Below are 20,651 nucleotides of genomic sequence, written 5' to 3' on the forward strand. Positions count from 1 at the left end.
CAGATTCAATGCGATCCCTATAAATATACCCATGACACTCTTCAAAGAAATGGATCAAGCAATCCTAAAATTCATATGGAATAACAAACGTCCAAGGATAGCTAAAACAATTCTTGGGAAAAAGATGATGGGAGGCATCACCATCCCCAACCTCAAACTTTACTACAAAGTAGTAACAATTAAAACAGCATGGTACTGGAACAAAGGCAGAGCCGTAGACCAATGGAACAGGGTGGAATATCCCTACACACAACCCCAAATGTTTGACCATCTAATCTTTGATAAGGGAGCAAGAGATGTGAAGTGGAGCAAGGAAAGCCTCTTTAACAAATGGTGCTGGCACAACTGGACAACCACATGCAAAAAAATGGGTTTAGACCTTGACCTGACACCATGCACAAAAGTCAGATCAAAATGGATTAAAGACCTCAACATTAGACCACAAACCATAAGGTACATTGAAGACAAGGTCGGCGAAACCCTCCACGATATTGAAGATAAAGGTATCTTCAAAGGTGACACGGAACTAAGCAATCTAGTAAAAACAGAGATCAACAAATGGGACTACATTAAACTAAAAAGCTTCTGCACCGCAAGAGATACAGTGACCAGAATCCAAAGACTATCCACAGAATGGGAAAGGATATTTACACAATACCCATCAGATAAGGGGTTGATATCAATGGTATATAAAGCACTGGTTGAACTCTACAAGAAGAAAACATCCAACCCCATCAAAAAATGGGGCGAAGAAATGAACAGAAACTTTACCAAGGAAGAAATACGAATGGCCAAAAGGCACATGAAAAAGTGCTCTGCATCACTAATAATCAGAGAGATGCAGATCAAAACAACCATGAGATACCACCTCACACCACAGAGACTAGCACACATCCAAAAGAACAAAAGCAACCGCTGTTGGAGAGGATATGGGGAGAAAGGGACCCTTCTTCACTGCTGGTGGGAATGCCGACTGGTTCAGCCCTTCTGGAAAACAATTTGGACGACTCTCAAAAAATTAGATATTGAATTCCCATTTGACCCAGCAATACCACTGCTGGGAATATATCCCAGAGAGGCAAAAAAGTACAATCGAAACAACATCTGCACATGTATGTTCATCGCAGCACTGTTTACAATAGCCAGAATCTGGAAAAAACCCGAATGCCCCAGAACGGATGACTGGTTGAGGAAACTTTGGTACATCTATACAATGGAATACTATGCAGCTGTTAGAAAAAAGGAGGTCAAGAATTTTGTAGTTAAGTGGATGGGCATGAAAAGTTTCATGCTGAGTGAAATGAGTCAGAAAGAGAGACAGACATAGAAAGATTGCACTCATCTATGGTATATAGAATAACAGAGTGGGAGACTAACACCCAAGAACTGTAGAAATAAGTACCAGGAGGTTGACTCCATGGCTTCGAGGCTGGCCTCACGTTCCGGGGAAAGGTCAACTCAGAGAAGCGATCACCAACTACATTGTAGTCGAAGGCCATGTGGGGGAAGGGAGTTGCGGGCTGAATGAGGGCTAGAGACTGAGCACAGGGCCACTCAACACCTTTATTGCAAACCACAACAGCTAATTAGAGAGAGAGAACAGAAGGGAATGCCTTGCCACAGTGGCAGGGTGGGGTGGGGGGGAGATGGGATTGGGGAGGGTGGGAGGGACACTGGGTTTACGGGTGGTGGAGAATGGGCACTGGTGAAGGGATGGGTTCCCGAACTTTGTATGAGGGAAGTATAAGCACAAAAGTGTATAAGTCTGTAACTGTACCCTCACGGTGATTCTCTAATTAAAAATAAATAAATTTTAAAAAAAAAAAACCACAGGAATCATTTGTGGTCTTTGTTTTCAAAGCCTGTGCAGGGAGCACATACGTGAATGGCTGGAATAGTGCAGTCCTTCTCGTGAGAAGCAGGGGCCCTCTCTGAATGCCTGGATAAGCATTTAGCCAAAGCAGCATCTATATTTGAAGTCCTCCTCCTTTATTTCATGGCATCTCCTGGAAAGGGCTGCCTTTCTGTTCTTCAGGACTTATAGTCTCATTAGAATAGTCATAAATATTCACTAAGTGCCAAGTTAATAAATGGGTGTTCGACTCAGTGCATACAAAACAATTAATATAAGTAAAGTGTTAGAAAATCGCCTCACAATTTGTATTTCTTTTCAGCCCTGACACAGACTTTGGAGATGAGAGAGAACTTCCAGAAACAGCTGCAGGAGATCATGTCTGCGACATCGATAGTAAAGGCCCAAGGGCAGAGGGCTTCGCTGTCGAGAAGTGGCTGCAACAGCGCGTCCTCCACTCCGGACAGCACACGCGCTGCTCGCATCGGGCGAAGTCGAGTCCTCGAGGCACTCAGGTATGTTCCTAGGAAGTCTGGCTAACAGAAGCGAAAGACTGTCTTTCACTGCAGCGTTTGGAGTCAATATCCCATGTATTTGTACTTTTATTATTTTGGCAAAGAAGCCCATTTCCTAAACATTACCATCAGTTCCCTAAATTAATATGAGAGGAATACCATTTTTAACATAGCGGTTTATTTTTATCTTTCCCCCGACCATTTTGGAGTTGAAAAAGGAACTTCTTGGAGCCAGGGAAAAACAAGTTCTTGGAGTCAGCACTTTGTTAGCTGTACGAGGCCCTGCGTTTGATCCCTGGCATCACAGGAAAACAAACTTGATGGTGAACTTGTCTCATGAAATACAAGGACATTCAAGGACTAGGGAGATAGCTGAGAGGTTAAGGGCTTGTGTCTCTCATGTCCACGGATCAGAGTCCAATCTTGGCCACTGCATGCCTCTCTCCAAAACTGCTGAGTACAACTCCGGATAGCCCTGGTGGCTGCCGGCACCACATCCCAGGGCCCCAGGTGGCAGCACTGCTTGGGAGGCTTTCGTAAGTTAAATAAATACACAGTCAAAATATGTTTTCAAACTAAAACAGGTATGTTTCTGGGAAAACCTTTCTCTTTGTGGGGAGGTGGTTTCGGGCTATTCCTGGCTGTGCTCAGGGCTTCTGACTGCCCAGGGACCACTCCTGGCAGTGCCCAGGATACCATATGCTGTGCCAGGAATTGAACCTGGGTCAGCTACATGCAAGGCAAGCACCCCACCCTTGGTACTATCTTTCCAGCCCCTCTGGGAGATACATTTAATAAGCAGAATATTCTCATGTTCATTTATCAGATATTTTCAGGTGTATGTAGTATGGCGGATGGTAGGCTTATAAAGGTGGATAGGCCGTAAAGAAGGCTTTAACATGCTGGAACATGCTTTGAACATGGTTCCAGTCCCTGTTACTATGGTCCCCAAGGACCTCTAGCACAGGGCTGGTAGTAGCTTTTAAGCACTGCCAAGTGTGCCCCCCAAATCAGCCAACCATAAACAGGTGAACCAAAACTTTCAGTCTATAGATTTTATGAGTGTGAATTTTGTTATGGTGATGCTTATTAAAATTGTTACTTTGTTTCTTAGGCATTCTCGTCAAACAATACCTGACATAAATACTGAACCCTCCCAGAATGAACAAATTATTTGGGATGACCCTACAGCCAGGGAGGAGAGAGCAAGACTTGCCAGCAACTTGCAGTGGCCTAGTGATCCCACGCAATATTCGGAACCTCAGGTTGATGTGAAAAAATTGGAGGATTTTCCTTTCCCCAAGTCTTCACGCAATCCAGAGTTTGCCAAAGAGGGTAACAACAAAGAAATCAGTTTAATTGTTTGTGTTAAGTGTATGTTAGCTTCTTAAAAATAAGTGTATTGTTTTCTAATATATAAATTTTTTTTAAATTGAATCACCATAAGATGCACAGAAAGTTCATGATTGAATTTTGGTCACGAAATATTTAGCACCTATTCCTTCACCACTGTACATTTCCCACGACAAATGTCCCCAATTTTCCTCCCACCCACCCTACCCCACCCACCCCTAGCCTGCTTCTATGGCAGATACTTTTCTTCTCTCTCTCAATAGGTATTTGTGACTTTTGTTTTTTTAAAGTTAAACAGCCAAAAATTATTTTTAAGTATAAGTTGAGATGAGTTTTCAGTAACTTGAAAAGAATGTTTTGACTCTTAAATTTGGAGATGAAGGAATAGGTATTTTTTCCTAGACATGATGTTCACCATTTTTCGTTCATTCTGTGAAAACCTATTTGGTTTTTCTCCCAAGCACTTTTTTGTCGTTCTTCTAAATTCAACCTAGCATATTAGTTGTGCATGTTTCTTTCTGAATTCCCCTATACTTTTTGATAACTGAAAGCTTGGTATTTACTTAAGAAATTTTTTAAAAACTTTATTTTATGGAATCACTGTGAGCTACAGTTAGGAAACTTTCTTGATTGAGTTTCAGATCAGGTGTTTGATCATTATTTAAGAAATTCAAGTTAGACAATACTGATGAAAGCTTGGTATTTTAATTGTTCCCCTTTAAACTATGACAATGATAGTTGCAAATAATCATTCTGGACCCAAACTTGGTGCTGAAAGGAGGTAAAATGATACACATGATACCTTTTCAATAACATTCTTGCAGACCATAGTTGCCTAAAGCAAAATGAGAAGGGAGAGAGGGAGGGAGGGCAGGAAGGATGGAAGGAGAAGAAAAGTGTCTACCATAGAGGAGTCTGCCATAAAGGTAGGCTTCAGAATGGGGTGGGAGCAGGCAGGAGGGAAATTGGGGACATTGGTGGTGGGAAATGTGCACTGGTGAAGGGATGGGTTTTGAAACTTTGTATGACTGAGATGCAATCATGAACAACTTTGTAATTGAATATCTCACAGCGATGCAATGGGGGGAAAAAGAAAATTAAGTCTAATTGCATTTGACTATAAGCTCTAGAAATATGCTACCTCTTTTGCATGTTAAATTTTGCATTCCAGAGTCTGTTTAATTTCATCTTAGCTAAGTGATAAGAATATGTGTCAGAATTTGATCTTAGTTATTATATTGGTTGCCCTCAGCTGTCTGTAATCCTGGAAGTAAATGTATGAGTGAGGCCCCCAAATGCCCGAGCTCTGAAGAACCAGAAGCTCTGACCAAAGACAACCACCTGATTCCTACGCCTCAGGCTCCCAGTATCGCCTTCCCCCTCGCCAAGCCACCTGTGCCGCCACACCCGAGAGAGAAGGTTGGTTTATCCTTCTATGGTGAAATGACTTTCAGGCATTGCCTTTATGCTGCGTTCCAGTGTCAGGGCCTCAGCAAATGTTGAAGACTTTCTTTTGTTTCATTTTGTTTTGAACCACACTCAGGCCTACTCTGGGCTCTGCGCTCAGGGATCACTCCTGTCTGGGCTTGGGGGACCATATAGGGTGCCGGCAACCTGGCTTCGCTGTGTGCAAGTCAAGAGCCCTACCCGCTATACTATCTCTCCGACCCCAAACTGTTTCTTTGCATTGTAGTATTTTTTTTGTCTTGGATGACTCAGAAGACTAAGTAAGTGTGTCTGTAAGAGAACTGTATATCTGATCGTTTTTAATATAGACCTGTTCACTTGCTAAAATAACTTTTCCATTTCAGATTACGGTGATGAAAGAGACTTGTGAAGACTTGAAAAAGAAGTACATATTTCAGTTGTCATCTCTGAATCCTCAAGAACGTATAGATTATTGCCATCTGATTGAAAAACTAGGTACAGTATTTTACTTAGGTCAAAATGTCACATAGGGTTTTAAGTATTGTTATCATTTGTAAAATGAAGAAACAAATTAAACAGTCAATAATTTGAGACTGTTCACTGACTCAACATAGAAATCTCTTTTTTAATTTTATTTTCATGAAGTTATTCACATTAGGGGCTGGAGTGATAGCACAGTGGATAAGGCGTTTGCCTTGCACACGACCAACCCGAGTTCAATTCCCAGTATCCCATATGGTCCCCCGAGCACCACCAGGAGTGATTCCTGAGTGCAGAGCCAGGAGTAACCTCTGAGCATTGCCGGGTGTGACGCAAAAAGGCAAAAAAAAAAAAGTTGTTCACATTAATTGATTACATTCACTATTTCAGCACCAATCCCACCACCATTACACCTTCTCATCACCATTATTTCGAATTTTCCCACCACCATTCATGCCTGCCTGCCAAGGGAAGAAGATAATTTATTTTCTGTTGCTTATTATGAATATCATGAGAGGTTGTGTGGCTGCAAAAGCGGCCACATGCTTCTGGATTGTAAAATCGCAAATGATTGGGGTCCAGAGACATCTCTGCAGGGAGCTAATCCATTTTGAGATTCATTTGGGAGTCCCTGGGTCAAGGCTGTTGATGCTCTGAGGTGGTGCCTGGAGGCAGATCATGAGTGTGACAGCCAGGACCCGAAGTGGGCAGGGACAACACAGAAATTTTATAAATTCTAAGGTCTGGAGCCAAGGGTATGCAACTTAGTGTTAGAGCACAGAACTTGCATCCACTGTGAAACCCTGGGTTCAGTCTCCAGCACAGAAAAAAAAAAAAACAACTGAGTTACAGGATTTAAAGATTTAAAGTGAAACTAGTCATTAAGGTTTACGACTCTTGTACTTGGCTGGAGAGAGCTCAGTGGACCAAACACATGTTCCGAATACAGGAAGCCCAGGTTCAGAGTCTCCTGAAATCCTGGGGCACTGCTAGGTGTGGTCCAAAAATAAAACAAAAATCTTCTGTGTTGTTTTGAGCATTTGTAATTGATGAAACCTTAGATAAAATCAATGAAACTTTATAAGATTATGGTATGAATTTCCGGAGAGAAACTTCTTTTTATGTACATTCTTTATTAATATTATTTGATTTTATTTATTTGAGGGCCCCAGCCTGACTGTGCTCAGGGCTTACTCCTGGCTCTGAGCTCAGGGATTGCTCCTGGCAAGCTCAAAGGATCACATAGGGTACTAGGGATCAAACCCAGGTAGGGGCCAGAGCGATAATCCAGCAGGGAGGGCATTTGCCTTATACTCGGCCAACCTGGATTTGATCCCCGGCATCCCATCAGGTCCCCCGACCTCTGCCAGTGGTGATTCTTGAGTGCAAAGCCAGGAGTAACCCCTGAGCATCACTGAGTGTGACCCAAAAAGCCAAAAAAGAAAAAAGGGGGAAAAAAACCCCCACAAACCCAGGTTAGCTGCATGCAAGGCAAGCACCCTACCACTGTACTATCTCCCATCCTGACTTAACATTTTTTCTTACTCCACTAGTTAATTGCCAGGCATTCCAGCTGATAGGGTTCTAGAAGATGAGTTCCAGGAAGATAATTTAATGCAGCACTTGTCTCAGAGAAATCACACTCCAAGTGCAGTTTCAAACTTGATTATTTTTTTAAATTGAATCACAGTGAGAAACACAGTTACAAAGTTGTTCATGATTGGGTTTTAGTCATAGTTTCAAACTTTTTAAGCAGCTACACTTAAAAAAGTAAAACTAAACAGTTTAAACATTTTATTTAAGCCAAAATATGCAAAATGTTTTATTTAATTTGGAGGCGGTGTAATAGGTCTAATAGCTAGTATAAATGCTTTGCATGTAGGTTCCAGGTTCAATCCCTGGCATAACATTGTCTCCCAAATACTACTACTACTACCTGCCCCCACCGTCCCCTCAAGAAAGAAATAAGATAACCTATTTATAGATGGAACATTTATACTCTTCTGTTCATACTGAGACTTTGTGATCTGGACTGTATTTTACAGCACATCTCAGTTTGGACCAACTGCTTTGTTTCAGGTTTTTTATAGCCAGAGATAGCAAGTTTTATAGAGTCAGGAAAATGAAGGGAGAGGACTTAATGTGATAGCTTAACTTATAGAGGAAATGCAAATAACAACTGTTTTCCATAGTGGCCCTGAGTCATCAAGGAAGATTGAAAGAGCCAGAGCAATAGTATGGCGGGGTAGGGTGCTTGTCTCGCACAAGTTCATCCTGGGTTCGATCCCTGACGTCCCATATGGTCCCTGAGCCCTCCAGGAGTGATTCCTGAGTTCAGAGCCAGGGTAACCTGTGGGTCCCCACAAAAGAAAGAAAATACTGAATGTTATTTTAAGGGTGTCCTTTAAAAGAAGCTGTCATATACATTTTTTAAAAAATGTCTTTCTAAAAATTAATTTTCTGACATATACGCTTAAAAAGCTGCTTCTTGGAAAGTTAACTCAAGGAACAAATCACTGATTGCCAGTTGCCTATGGATCGTTGTAAAGAATGATAGTTGTCAAGAATGAATTGAATCATAAATTAGGTAACCCAGGGTTGCCAAGCTTTACCCTGAGCTCACCAAAGTGGAATGCTTTAAGTAGCTGTCTGACAAATTAATCCACCTCTAGGTTCTGGTCAGAGAAGCAGCAGTTAGTAGAGACTCGTCTAGAACTCTTCAAGAGAGTAGATGCAGATGAGTAAGGATTGTGCTGCAATTAGGAATCTAACTTGAGGGTCCTGGTGCTGGAAAGCAAAGACACTGTTCATTTCACAAATGTGGAAAGGATCAGGTGATAAGTACAAATGGTTGTGTACAGTTATTGTATTATCTGCTCACAATAAATTTATTGTGCAGAGTTAAATAATAATATTATGGTGGATTTTTTATTTTTTCTTTTTGGGTCACACCTGGTGATGTACAGGGGTTAATCCTAGCTTTGCACTCAGGAACTACTCCTGCTTAGGGATGCTGGGGATCGAACCCGGGTCAGCCACATGCAGGGCAAACGCCCTACCCACTATACTATTGCTCCAGCCCGACAGTGGAATTTTGATCATATTCTGTTCAACTATAATACAGTAGGAAGAGTTTCTGTGTACCCATGTCCTCATATATATTGTTTTGTTTTCATTTTGGGGCTACACCCAGGAGTGCTCCTGGAATAGTTTGGTGCCAGGCATTTGATCCAGGTCTCATACAATCCAAGTATGCATTCTTGGCCCACACTTTTAAAAAGGTAACATTGGGGCAAATTCCCACATATTTCAGAGTATAATGAATACCTAGGTTAAAGTACATGGTATTTGGAATTTGCTTTAAATAATGGGGCAAAGAGATAATACAAAAGCCTACTGAGGGAAAAAAAAAAAAGCCTACTGGGTTTAATCCCCTTAAGGTCCCCGAGAGCAACACTAGAGGAAATTCCTGAGCGCAGAGCTAGGAATAACGCCTGAGCATTACTGGGTGTGCCCCCATCCAGAAAAAAAATAAAGCAGGGAATTGGGGTGTAGCTCAGTGGTACATACCTTACATGTATGAGGCCACAGGTTTGATCTCAGCATAGGGGGAGGAAAGAGTTAAGCAAAAAAACAGTATAAACTAAAATAAGGATTATAGAGACACACACTCATGCATCTCGGAACCGAGCAGCTTGCCGCAGAGATGCCTCCAGACCTTGCAATAGGCCACTTTCACCAGGCCATTTCAGACGGGAGCAGGTGCTGTCTGCCTACCCCCTGCCCCCCGAGGAATCCTGGCAACCGCCAACTTCTAGAACTCAACAAAAGGTCCAGGTGTGCAGTAGCAGTGGCGGCAAACTACCAGGCCTCATGGGACAGGGAAGGAGCCCGCCCTTCTCCTCCCCCCCCCCCACCCAATAGGACTGTGAGATGACACCCACAAACAGCCACCAACTACTTAAGCTCTCACACGGCCATGATCCAGAGACATACACACGAATCTCAGACCCTAGCAAGCTCCCTGCAGAGATCTCTCCAGACCCTAATTATTAAGATTTTAGAATTCCTAGAGCAGTGAGAGCGGCTGCATGACACTATATTTTATTCATAGCAAGCAATACAAAACAAATTGTCTAGCATTGCCTTTTCGGCAGCTTTGAGTGGTGGTGGCACTGGTGTCAAAATATCGAATGTAACCGAAGTAGAGAAAGAGTATTGTGCAAATTGTCTGCTACACAGACCAGGGAAGGGGTGGCATGGTGGGAGATACTGGGGATTTTGGTGGTGGAAAATGTGCACTGGTGAACGGATGGGTTGTTTGATGATTGTATGATCGAAGCTCAAACATGAAAGCTTTGGGACTGAAGTGATAGCACAGCGGGTAGGGTGTTTGCCTTGCACGTGGCCGACCCGGGTTCGATTCCCAGCATCCCATATGGTCCCCTGAGCACTGCCAGGAGTAATTCCTGAGTGCATGAGCCAGGAGTAACCCCTGTGCATTGCCGGGTGTGATCCAAAAAGCCAAAAAAAAAAGCTTTGTAACTGTATCTCACGATAAATCAATAAAAAGGGGGGAAAGTATTAAAAACAAAAGGATTATAGCATTTTGATGAATTCTGCACATAAGGTGGCCAATGTATGGGTTCATTTTACTGTTTACTTGTTTTTAATTTTTGTAATCAACAGTTACCAGTCAAGGTCTTTTGATGCATTTTGTTCATTCATAAATAACTTCTGTGCAGAGTTGAGCTGTATTTTCTGGCAATCAGTGAAGCATACCGTTTTTGTCTTCACAGGTGGGTCCGTGATTGAGAAGCAGTGCTTCGACCCCAGCTGTACACACATTGTTGTGGGCCACCCGCTTCGCAATGAGAAGTACCTGGCCTCAGTGGCGGCTGGCAAGTGGGTGCTCCATCGCTCCTACCTTGAAGCCTGCAGGGCCGCCGGGCGCTTCATGCTGGTGGGTATTCAAAGGAATGTGAAGGGACGTTTTTCTTTGAAAGAAAAGTAACGGGGCTGGAGGGGTAGTGTGGGGGTTAAGGCGCTGCCCACCTAGTTTGTATCCCCACTGAAGTTTCCTTACTTTAAAAAAAGTAAAGTTGGCCTCGGAGTTGGTAAAATTGGGCTATACATTTGCCTTGCATGCAGCCAGCCCTGGTCTGATCCCCAGCAACCCAGAAGGACTCCCCAAACACCACCAGCAGTAATTCCTGAACTCAGCCAGGAGTAAGCCCTGGGCACAGTTGGGTGTGGCCCCAAAACATAGAAAAAGTAAAATAAATGATTCATGAAGTTGCTAAATAATAACCAGTTGTCTTCTATAAGGTCATTAAAAAAATAATAATGTGCAGATTATAGGCAGAAATTCCTGGTTATTCTGAGTTTCATTTCATTTGAATATGGGTCTTTTTTATTTCCAGGGGAGGAGGGCTCTTGGGCAGTGCACCAGGGCCCCTGGGGGCCACTCCCCAGGAGTCTGGGCCCAGCTATGTGATGTTTGGGCCCTGTGGTGCTGGGGCAACACTGGCAGATATGCGCCAGCCCTTTGAGCTGTTCCTAAATGTGAGTCTTTTAACATTTTCAAATGACAAAGGGGAAAAGCAGTTGGCAGAGGGGGCAGTTGTGAAGAGAGGGAACCCTCACCGAGTGGTGCTCGGGATTACTCCTGGCTGTGTGCTGGGGATCACTCCTGGTGGTGCTCAGTGAACCCCACAGTGCTGGGGTCAAACTGGGGTCAGCCTTGTGCGTGCAAGCACCTTACCCCGCACTAGCTCCCCAGCTGCACGTTAGGAAATGTGGAGACTCTTCCATGTGTGCTGTCCCCCGCTCTCCCTGCCCTTTGCTGCTACGTGCTTGGTTTCCCACACTCCTGACTGTGCCCAGAGACTGGCCCTGCCGCAGTGCTGGGCGTTCCAGAGCAGAGCTGCTGGGACTGCGCGCCGCGGTGTGGGCAACACCAGGGTCAAACTCACACTTGAGGTGCAGGCGCTTTTTGCCACTGAACCCTCCCCGGGGCCCTAATTGTAAATTTTCATCTTTCTGCTAGTTTGTTAAATATTAAAATGCCTATTTGAAATAATTCAGTTTAAAACTGGCTGTCTCAGAGGGATTTTTTAAATCAAGATCTCTTAGGAATTTCTTCTGCAGATGCATAATCAGGCCATTAATACACGTACTTATTCTCAAGGGCTGGAACATTCTCTCGGGGGCTAGAATATTCTCTGTCAGCTGAAACAGGCTGGATAGGGCATTTGCCTTGCACACAGCAGAACTGGGTTCTGTCTCCAGCACTCCATGTGGTCTCCCGACCCTGACAGGAGTAATTAATCCCTGAGCACAGAGCCGGGTGTAAGCCCTGAGCATCACTGGGTGTTGTCCCCCCACCCCCATCAAAAAAAAAATTCTCAAAGACTGTCCCATGAAATTTATTTTATGCTAGGTGAAGTCCAGTGACATATTTACTCTTATATGAAGCCAAGTTTATTATATTTTCTCTGCCTAACATAAACTGATACCTGGGCTTGCTCAGTACTCTGTAATAACTGAATGTATGGCTTTTGACTCTTCATAGATTTAGGGGTCTTTAGAGACATATTGTAGGGACTCAAAAGTCTGTTGGCCTGATTTCCCAGGAAGAAGACTACGAGTGGGGAAGTAATTCCATACTTGATGTTTTGACTGGGATCACTGTGCAGCAGCGAAGACTAGCACTTGCAGCGATGAGATGGAGGAAAAGTATTCAGCAAAAACAAGAATCTGGCGTTGTTGAGGTATTGGTTTATAGAATTATACAGGTCGTGTAAGGTCTTAGCTATTTTAGATTTTTTTTTTATTTTATTAAACACTGATTTACATAGTTTTCATAATTCAGTTGTTTCAGGCACTCAGTGTTCCAACACAAGTACCACCACCAGAGTGACCTTCCTTCCACCCAGGTCCCCAGCCTCCCACCCCTATCCCCCAAGCCTGCCCCCCCTAGCAGAACAAAATAATCTTCATTATATTGCTTGCTACAGCATAGCTCACAATGGTGATACTAAGATCATTTTCTGAGGATTTACTGAGCTGTTTGGTGCTAGTGGAGCCGTCTGTGTTAGTGTTTTCACTCACCGGACCCAGTGGGCTTCTACACAACATTTCCCTCTTCTTTGCTGTGTTCCTGCTGGGCTGCCAGTACTGTGAAATTTGGAGGTGTTGCATAGCCACAAATGGGCTAATTCTGCAGCTTGGCATCTTTTCAGACTTAGTCGTGGAGCTGTGAAACTGGTGTGTTGATAGGTTGGGGGTGTCGGCTGTGGGTGGGACATTGGACCTCTTGGCCCAGTGGGGCCTCTGCCTGCTCCGGTCCCGAGAAGACCCTGGAGTTTCTGGGCTTACCTCGGATGACTCCAGGGCATCAAGATTAGTCCTTGATTTTCTTTTTTTGGGTAATGTGTTTGACCAAGTAGTAATGCTATGGGCCAGAGATAATACAGGCGGTAAGGCATTAGCCTTGCACTCAGCAAAGCCCCTCATAATCTTTGGCACTGCCAGGCTGATCCTGGAGCACAGGGCCAAGAGTAAGCCCTGGGCACCAGCAGGTGTGGCCCAAAACAAAATAATACTTTCTTCAGGTGCAGGGACGTATTTCAGAGAACAGGAACACATGCCCTGCATGTGGATGCCCTGTTTGTGTTTCTGTCTATGCACCGTAGACCCTCCCCCAGGCACTGCTGAGTGGAGCCCTGGTGAGCCCTCCTTCCAGAAAGGGAAAATTTTCTCTCTTCCTTTTTCCATTTGTTTTATTTCTTGAGGTATTTGCTTAGTTTGGGCATTCCAGGTTGAGTTTAGGAGCAGGAGAGAGCGCAAAGGGTTGGTATGTGCATAGCATGCACCAGTTCTCTCCTGGCACTGCATGGCCCCCAGCACTGGATATAGCTCTGGTGGCCCCCAGCACTACCCCAGTGGGTAGCCGAGAAGCCTTTATTCCTAATTACTTTAATTGTGCTAGAAATAAGATAGCATGTGATTACTCTAAAATGACTCATGTGAAATGGGACACACAGTTTCTTCCCCAGAGACTCACCATTTAGTTTTCGGGCTTCTTAGTGTGTGGTTCACAGACCTTCCCAAAGAAATCTGTAGGTCAAATTCTAGAAAGCTATACTCTTTGGAAGAAAAATACTTATTTCTTAGTAAGCGCTAATTAAACATGGGCATTTTCTTCATTATAAATCTAGGTAAGCAACACAGCATTAATAGGGATACCTGCAACTTGGCCACAGAGAAATCAAGAATTTTTGCTTTGAATTATAACTGTCAGTTTTGTAAAATACTTTTAAAATATTTTATACCCCCAATGTAGAGATAATTTTAAGAGAAAAAGAGGCGTCATCTGTTTTATTACTTATATATTATGAATAAGAAGCTATGGTTTAGGCTTTTTACCCAAAGAGGAAAGAAACAGAAACCAGAGTTTCTTAATCAAAAAATCATTTTCCTTCACTTATCAAGTGATTACGTAGCTATTGTATCCTGTGTCACGTACTGTAGCAACACACCAGAGCTAGTATGTCAGGATTCCAGCCACAAGTTCCTTAAAAGGGAAAGACTAGAACATTCTTCACATAAAATTTAGTGTATGATAAAATGATGTTACCCTATTGTCGTTTATTTTTTTCAAGGGACGTCAATTGTTTTCTTTATTTGTAGGGGGCATTCAGTGGGTGGAAAGTTATTTTACATGTTGATCCGTCCCGGGAAGCAGGATTCAGACGCCTTCTTCAGTCAGGAGGAGCTAAGGTTTGTGCTTACTGCATTTTACGTAATTGACTTTACAGAATTTTACATAAACTATTTTCTGATAGCTTACTGCATTTTACAGAATCGACTTACTGCATTTTACATAAACTGTTTTCTAACCAAGTTTGCTGTGATCATTTCTTGATTTTTCCGCACTTTGTAGGATGATGATTCTTAAGTACAGATTTCACATATGGGACAGTGATGCTAGATTATGTTGATGCTTCTTTTCTCATTAGGTACTACATGGTCATTCTGTACCTTTATATAAGGAAGCTACACATCTCTTTTCTGACTACAATAAAATGAAACAAGATGACTCTGGAGTTAACATTGCGGAAGCTGCTTCCTATAACGTGTACTGCTTGAAAACAGAATACATTGCTGATTATATTATGCAGGTTTGTAAGGTTTTGATCTTGACCTCTGTTACCAACTATACATCAAGACCCAAGCCTTGTCAGTAGAATGGTAGTCTGCCATTACTCTCCTCTGGTCATCCTTTCAGCTTCATTCCTTTTTCTATAACAGCACCTGTGTGCAGTGAGCTTGAAAGTCAACTATAAAGACTTGCCTCTCAAAGCTTTGAAAGTGCCTTTTAAAATTTTAGACCCTAGGGGTCGGAGAGAGTATACAGCCGGTAAGACGCTTGCCTTGCATGTGGCCTACCGGGCTTTATACCCAGCATTCCACATGTTTCCCCGAGCACTGCCAGGAGTAAGTCTTGAATGCAGAGCCAGGAGTAAACTTTGAGCGTCTCCAGGTATGGCCCAAAACCAAAATAAATTAAAAAAAAAAAGAAAAAGTTAGACTGTAGGGGCCAGTGCGATAGGACAGCAGGTAAGGTTCTTGCCTGCACGCAGCTGAGCCGGGTTCAATCCTATATGGTCCCCCAAGCACTGTCAGGAGTGATCCCTGAGTTTAGAACCAAGAATAAGCTCTAAGCACCACCAGCTATGGCCCAAACACCCACCAACACCAACACCACCAAAAAAAAGTTGGCTCTAAGGGCTGAAGAGATAAGGAGGTAAGGTGCTTACCATGTTGCCAAGCCAGTTCGAATCCTTACCAGCACATATGGTTCCTAAAGGACAGAGCAGTAATGGTCCCCGAGCACTGCTGGGTAGGACCCAAAGCAGAAAATAATAATAAAAGTATGAAGAAAGCGGAAATTGATTCGGGAGTCTACAAAACTGAAAATGGGTGGATTATTTAAACATTTACCCTTTAGTTTTCTTGACCTTATATCAATACCATATACTGTATTATATCTACATACACAGTATGCAGTAAAAATTTGGTTTAGATACCAAGACAAAGCAAGGATAGTTGACCCTTGAACAATATAGATTTGAATTGTGTGGTTCACTCGTACACATATTTTGTTGGAAACAGACAATGTAATTATATAGTACTGAGTAGTATAGTAAGTATGTTTCCTCTTCCTATGATATTTTTCCCCTGGCTTTACTATAAAAAGGTAGTGTATAATACATATACAAAATGTGTGTTTAAGAGACTATTATTATTATTGACTTCCATCAGTAACTATTATTTAAAGCTAGAGGCAGTCGGAAGTGACAAGTGTTTTTGTTGTTTGTTTGGGAACCACATTAAGCAGAGCTCAGGGGACTACTGTTCCACTCTGGTGATCAGTGTTCAGGGGTCACTCCAGTGCATGTGGAGCTGAGACTTGAACCCGGGCATCCCTCATACAAAGCATGCAGTGAGCCACTAAGCTTGCTCCCTTGCCTCCCACACAGTTGTAACTGTGTAGGAGAATCAGCTCCCTAATCGCTGCACTCATGTTCGCCACTGGCCTGGGTTGTGGTTTGTTGGACAAAGAAAAGTCTTCCAGACCCTCGAGCACCTAAAATGCCATCAGAATGTAAGCAAGACGTTATACATGATATAGATGTTTTCCCATGAAGGATTACAGTGACACTGAAATAAAGGAAAGCCAAGTCTCCACCTGCCTTGTGAGTTTTGCGCCTCTGATTTGTTGCTCAATATTTAAAAGATAAATATGAAGTCTTTGTTATAAAGCAATGGTATACTGATCAGAAATTTGAGGACTGGAGGGCTAGAGAGATAGTACAGCAGGTAGCCTTGCACACTGTCAGCCTGGGTTCAATCCCCAGCATCCCATTTGGCTCCCTGAGCACTGCCAGGAATAATGCCTGAGCCTTACCTAAAACAAAATTAGGAATTAGTAAACCTGGAGGGCAGGGGAGCTAGTGCAGTGGGTGAGGCGCCACTTACCCTTGCCTGAAGCCACCTTCAGGTCCCCTTAGTGGTCCCTGAGCACCTCTGGGTGTGTCACACACCCTACCCCACTCTCCTATAGCTCTGGCCCTACATTTACATCTTTTTATTTTTTAGTGAGAAGTGTTCTTTAAAGGTGAGAAGAAAGGTAATGTGTTCAAGAGAAGACAGAGCCAAGAAGGAAAGAAAAGAAAATAAAACCCTATTCCTCCCTCCCCCCAACACCCACCCTTAAACATCTTGTTTTGTGTTTTGGGTCACACCCAGTGATGCTCAGAGGTTACTCCTGGCTCTGCCCTCAGGAGTTATTCCTGGTAGTGCTCAAGAGACCATATGGAAGGGGGGGGGTTGTTAAACCGGGTCAGCAGTGTGCAAGGCAAGCTCTTTGGCCCTTTACATTTTTAAAAAATTTTATAGTACCCCTAATTTTAATTTGTAGAAGTCTCCCATATTTTGCATATTTCTTATAAGGTCCCCCAAGCACTGCCAGGAGTAGTCCCCCCAACCCCAGCAACACTGGGTTGGGAAAAACCCTATCTCAATTAACTATAAACATTAAGTAAAACTGAAAGTATTTTCAGGGCTGGAGAGAGAGAGCTCAAAAGGGTTGAGTGCAAGCTTTGCATGGAGGTGTGGCTCAAACTTTTTTTTTCAAAAATTTTTCAGAAATTATACTAAGTATGACATTTAACACTTTAAGTGATAGCCTCTTAGCTTTCAGAATTTTTGTATTCTGAAATCTGATCTGTAGTTTACAGATTAAAAAAAACTCATTTTTAAAAAAATACCAGTTTTACTCACTAAATGAGTAGTAGATTAGGTGCTAAATACACCTTGAAAATAGCTTTTTTTTTTTTTTTAAAGGGAATCACTGTAAGATACAGTTACAAAGATTTCTGATTGAGTTTCAGGTATACAACGTGTAACACCAAGCTCTTCGCCAGTGTCCACTGCCCCCCACCAGTGTCCCAGTTTCCCTTCCGCCCCCAACCTGCCTCAGTGGTAGGCACTTTCTGAAAGTAACTGTTCTCTTTGCAAGAACTTAGGAGTGAATATACATTTTCCTTCTAAATTTTCTTTATCAGGCGGAATAAAGAAACCTAATCATTTAACACTTTGAAATCATGGGGGGGAATTTAAATGTTGTCTTCCTCCTTTTACAGGAAACTCCTCCTCAGATAGAAAATTACTGTTTACCAGAAGCTGTTTCATTTCTTCAAAATAATATTGAACCTGGATCTGGATTATCACAAAAGAGGAAAGTTCCTACAGAGAAAAATAAAATCAAACGACCTAGAGTATATTGATTGTATATACACTTTATTTACCCAAACATTAAATGTTTTTTTTAAATTAACAGCCTGAATATCATTGCAATAGTTGTGTTGTAGTTTAATGAAGTGTACCTGAAGAATTTAGCGTAAGGGGTAGATAAGACAGTGCAGTGGGTAGGGTGCTTACCTGGCACTCCGCCGACCCAGGCTAGTTCTGTGCATGGCTCTCTGAGTCCTGCCAGGAAGATCCCTGGGTGCAAAGCCAGGGATAAGCCACAGCAGATTTTTTGGGGGACCAATGCAAGATGTGATCCAAAAAATAAAATGACTTGCATGTCAGCGGTAACTGCCTGCAGTTACCTTTTTAACATCTAATTTTTAATCAATTAGATGATTAATCAGTGATAACCGTTCCTGGATGGAAAGTTACCTTAATGAATAATGAATCACAGCTCCTGAGCCAGGTTGTCTTCAAAGCATATGGAAGTAAGTGTTTTCAAAACATTATTTATTTTCTTGTAAATACCTGACACAGTAGCTTAGAAACTTCAGAAAAATGCTGGATGTTACTTTAAAAGTAGTTGATTCATTCATATTTTCTTTGATTTTTACCATCTTACCACTGTACCATTTTTTTAGTGGGAGTCTGACACAGATATTAATGAGGATCTGAGGCCTTAAGCACGTTTGTAAATATGTATATATGTTGTACAAATATCCATGATGTTAGCCAGTTTGGGGAAATGAAGACAATACAGGATAAAAGAAGTGACAAATTAGCTGTTTAAATATTTTTAAAAGGGTATTTCTGGCATCTATGCTAACACAATAAAATGTGAAACGTAGCATAATAAAAAAGCAACATACTAATTATGTGTCTGGTGTTTATTTAAAATATTCTTTTACAAGGTTAAAACATCTTGTTGGGACACTGGGGGGATAGTTCAAAGGGCAAGTGCACATGCTTTGCGCTCGGGAAACTGTTCATTCCCGCCGCACATGGCACCTCCCAGAGAAGCCCCTGCCCACCACGGGTATCACCAAACAGGAAACAGCGGCTTCCTGGAAACACAGGACTGTGCAGCCAGACACCAAATGCTGCATCACTATTACCCTCCAAGTATAAAATTACCTCATTTTGGTTAGGGACCAACCAGAAACAGGACTGGATTTGAACTAAGAGTTTTTTCAGTTCTCGTTGAGCTGAAAAAAGGGTATCACCCTGCTGCTGCTGGGGGCATGGGGGGTGGGAAGAGGTTTGTGATGCTGCATCAGGAAGTCTGCACGTGTAAGGCCTGTGCTCTGTTCTCTCTGTCTCTCTCTAATGGCTCTAACTTGAAAAGTAGATACAGCAGTAGATGGTCCAGAATTCCCTGGGCCCCAGAAGCTTTTCATCATCTTTCAGAAGGGAAAGGCCTTGGTCCTCTTGAAAACTGACTCTTCCAAGTCTGAACTGATTTGCAAATGAGAAAAAGTCCCTACACAAATAGGTACTGTTGCTATATAAACTGTATCCTACCTAAAGGCCTCAGGTGAGGCCAGAGGCATAATGCTGAGGTTTAAGGCCCTTATCTTCACTTGGCTCACCCTGGTTTGATCCCCAGCACCATGTGTAGACAGAAAAACCTCATGAACCTGATTTCCTAAATCAGGGAACCAGAGTCTCATAGGCAGTTTGCAAGGGAACTTCACTAAATGTCACTTTCAGATTTACCTAAAAGCCCCAATTATTACCTCAAAAAGATTTTTAAAAATGTGCGAGGCAGATCACTTTGATGTTCCCTTGTTTATCTTTTTAAAGGGACTGCACTAAGATTTACATTTACAATATTGGTCCTTCCAATCTAAGGACAGAGGATGTGTTTCCGTTTCCTCATGTCCTCTATTTTTTAGCAGTGAGTTATACTTTTCTTTGAACAAGTCTTCCAACTCTTGGTAAGCTGATTTCTAGTACCTAACTCTTGAGACATTAAATGATATACTGCTTTCTAAATTTCTTATTTGCATATAAAAATGCCATTGATTTACATGCAATGATTCTTTACATGCAAAGTGGTCTGCTACTTTACATATATATTGTTTCAAGGACTTCTCTTTTTTTTTTTTAGTAGTCTTCAGGGTTTTCTAGGTGTGTCGACTGCAGAAAACAATATGGTGGCTGAAACACTTGAGCAAGTAGTGACAATATGCCAGGTCAGTGGAGGCAGGAAAACCTTGTCAGATGCAGGAACACATTGTCCTAATGGGGAAAACTTGTGGCACGGCAGCTGAGCCTGCAGGCTAGGTCACTGTGGCAAACACAGCAACCTGGTCCACCAGAGGTCCATCAGCTACTGTGTGTGTCCGTCTAAGTCAGCCTGTGTCTCTCCAGGCCTGTGGCCAACCAAGTGCTGCTACTGCTCTGCTCTAGTGAGGTGAGGGGGCCCAGGCAGTGCACGGCTGCCCCTCACTTGCAGAGGAGACCGAGAACGGAGGTGCTAGTCTTATTTTTCTTCCTTTTTCTCTTTTGGGCCACACCCAGTGATGCTCAGGAGTTACTTCTGGCTTTGTGCTCAGAGAACCTTGTGATGCTGAGGATCAAACCTGGACGCCCAGGTAGGAGAGATAATGGGTAGGGTTCTTGCATTGCATTAGCAGACTTCGGTTCAATCCCCAGGACCCCATATGGTCCCAAGCCCATCCTGAGCACCACTAGGTATG

General features: G+C 42.8%; 1 protein-coding gene across 4 annotated transcripts in view; it reads left to right on the forward strand.

The window, feature by feature from the left end:
- TOPBP1 (DNA topoisomerase II binding protein 1) overlaps positions 1–18,821 on the forward strand; it is a 53,959-nt gene extending 35,138 nt beyond the window's left edge. For all 4 annotated transcript variants that reach the window (XM_055128343.1, XM_055128342.1, XM_004602965.2 and 1 more), the window contains 9 exons: positions 2,175–2,367; positions 3,482–3,702; positions 4,973–5,139; positions 5,532–5,643; positions 10,428–10,591; positions 12,264–12,401; positions 14,323–14,412; positions 14,652–14,813; positions 17,841–18,821. In XM_055128343.1, the coding sequence (XP_054984318.1) occupies positions 2,175–2,367; positions 3,482–3,702; positions 4,973–5,139; positions 5,532–5,643; positions 10,428–10,591; positions 12,264–12,401; positions 14,323–14,412; positions 14,652–14,813; positions 17,841–17,984 (1,391 nt within the window). In that variant the 3' untranslated portion in view covers positions 17,985–18,821. The remainder of the gene's footprint in view (positions 1–2,174; positions 2,368–3,481; positions 3,703–4,972; positions 5,140–5,531; positions 5,644–10,427; positions 10,592–12,263; positions 12,402–14,322; positions 14,413–14,651; positions 14,814–17,840) is intronic.
- Positions 18,822–20,651: the final 1,830 nt, after the last annotated feature.

This window comes from Sorex araneus, chromosome 2, assembly GCF_027595985.1.
Source record: "Sorex araneus isolate mSorAra2 chromosome 2, mSorAra2.pri, whole genome shotgun sequence".
Taxonomy (NCBI): Eukaryota; Metazoa; Chordata; class Mammalia; order Eulipotyphla; family Soricidae; genus Sorex; species Sorex araneus.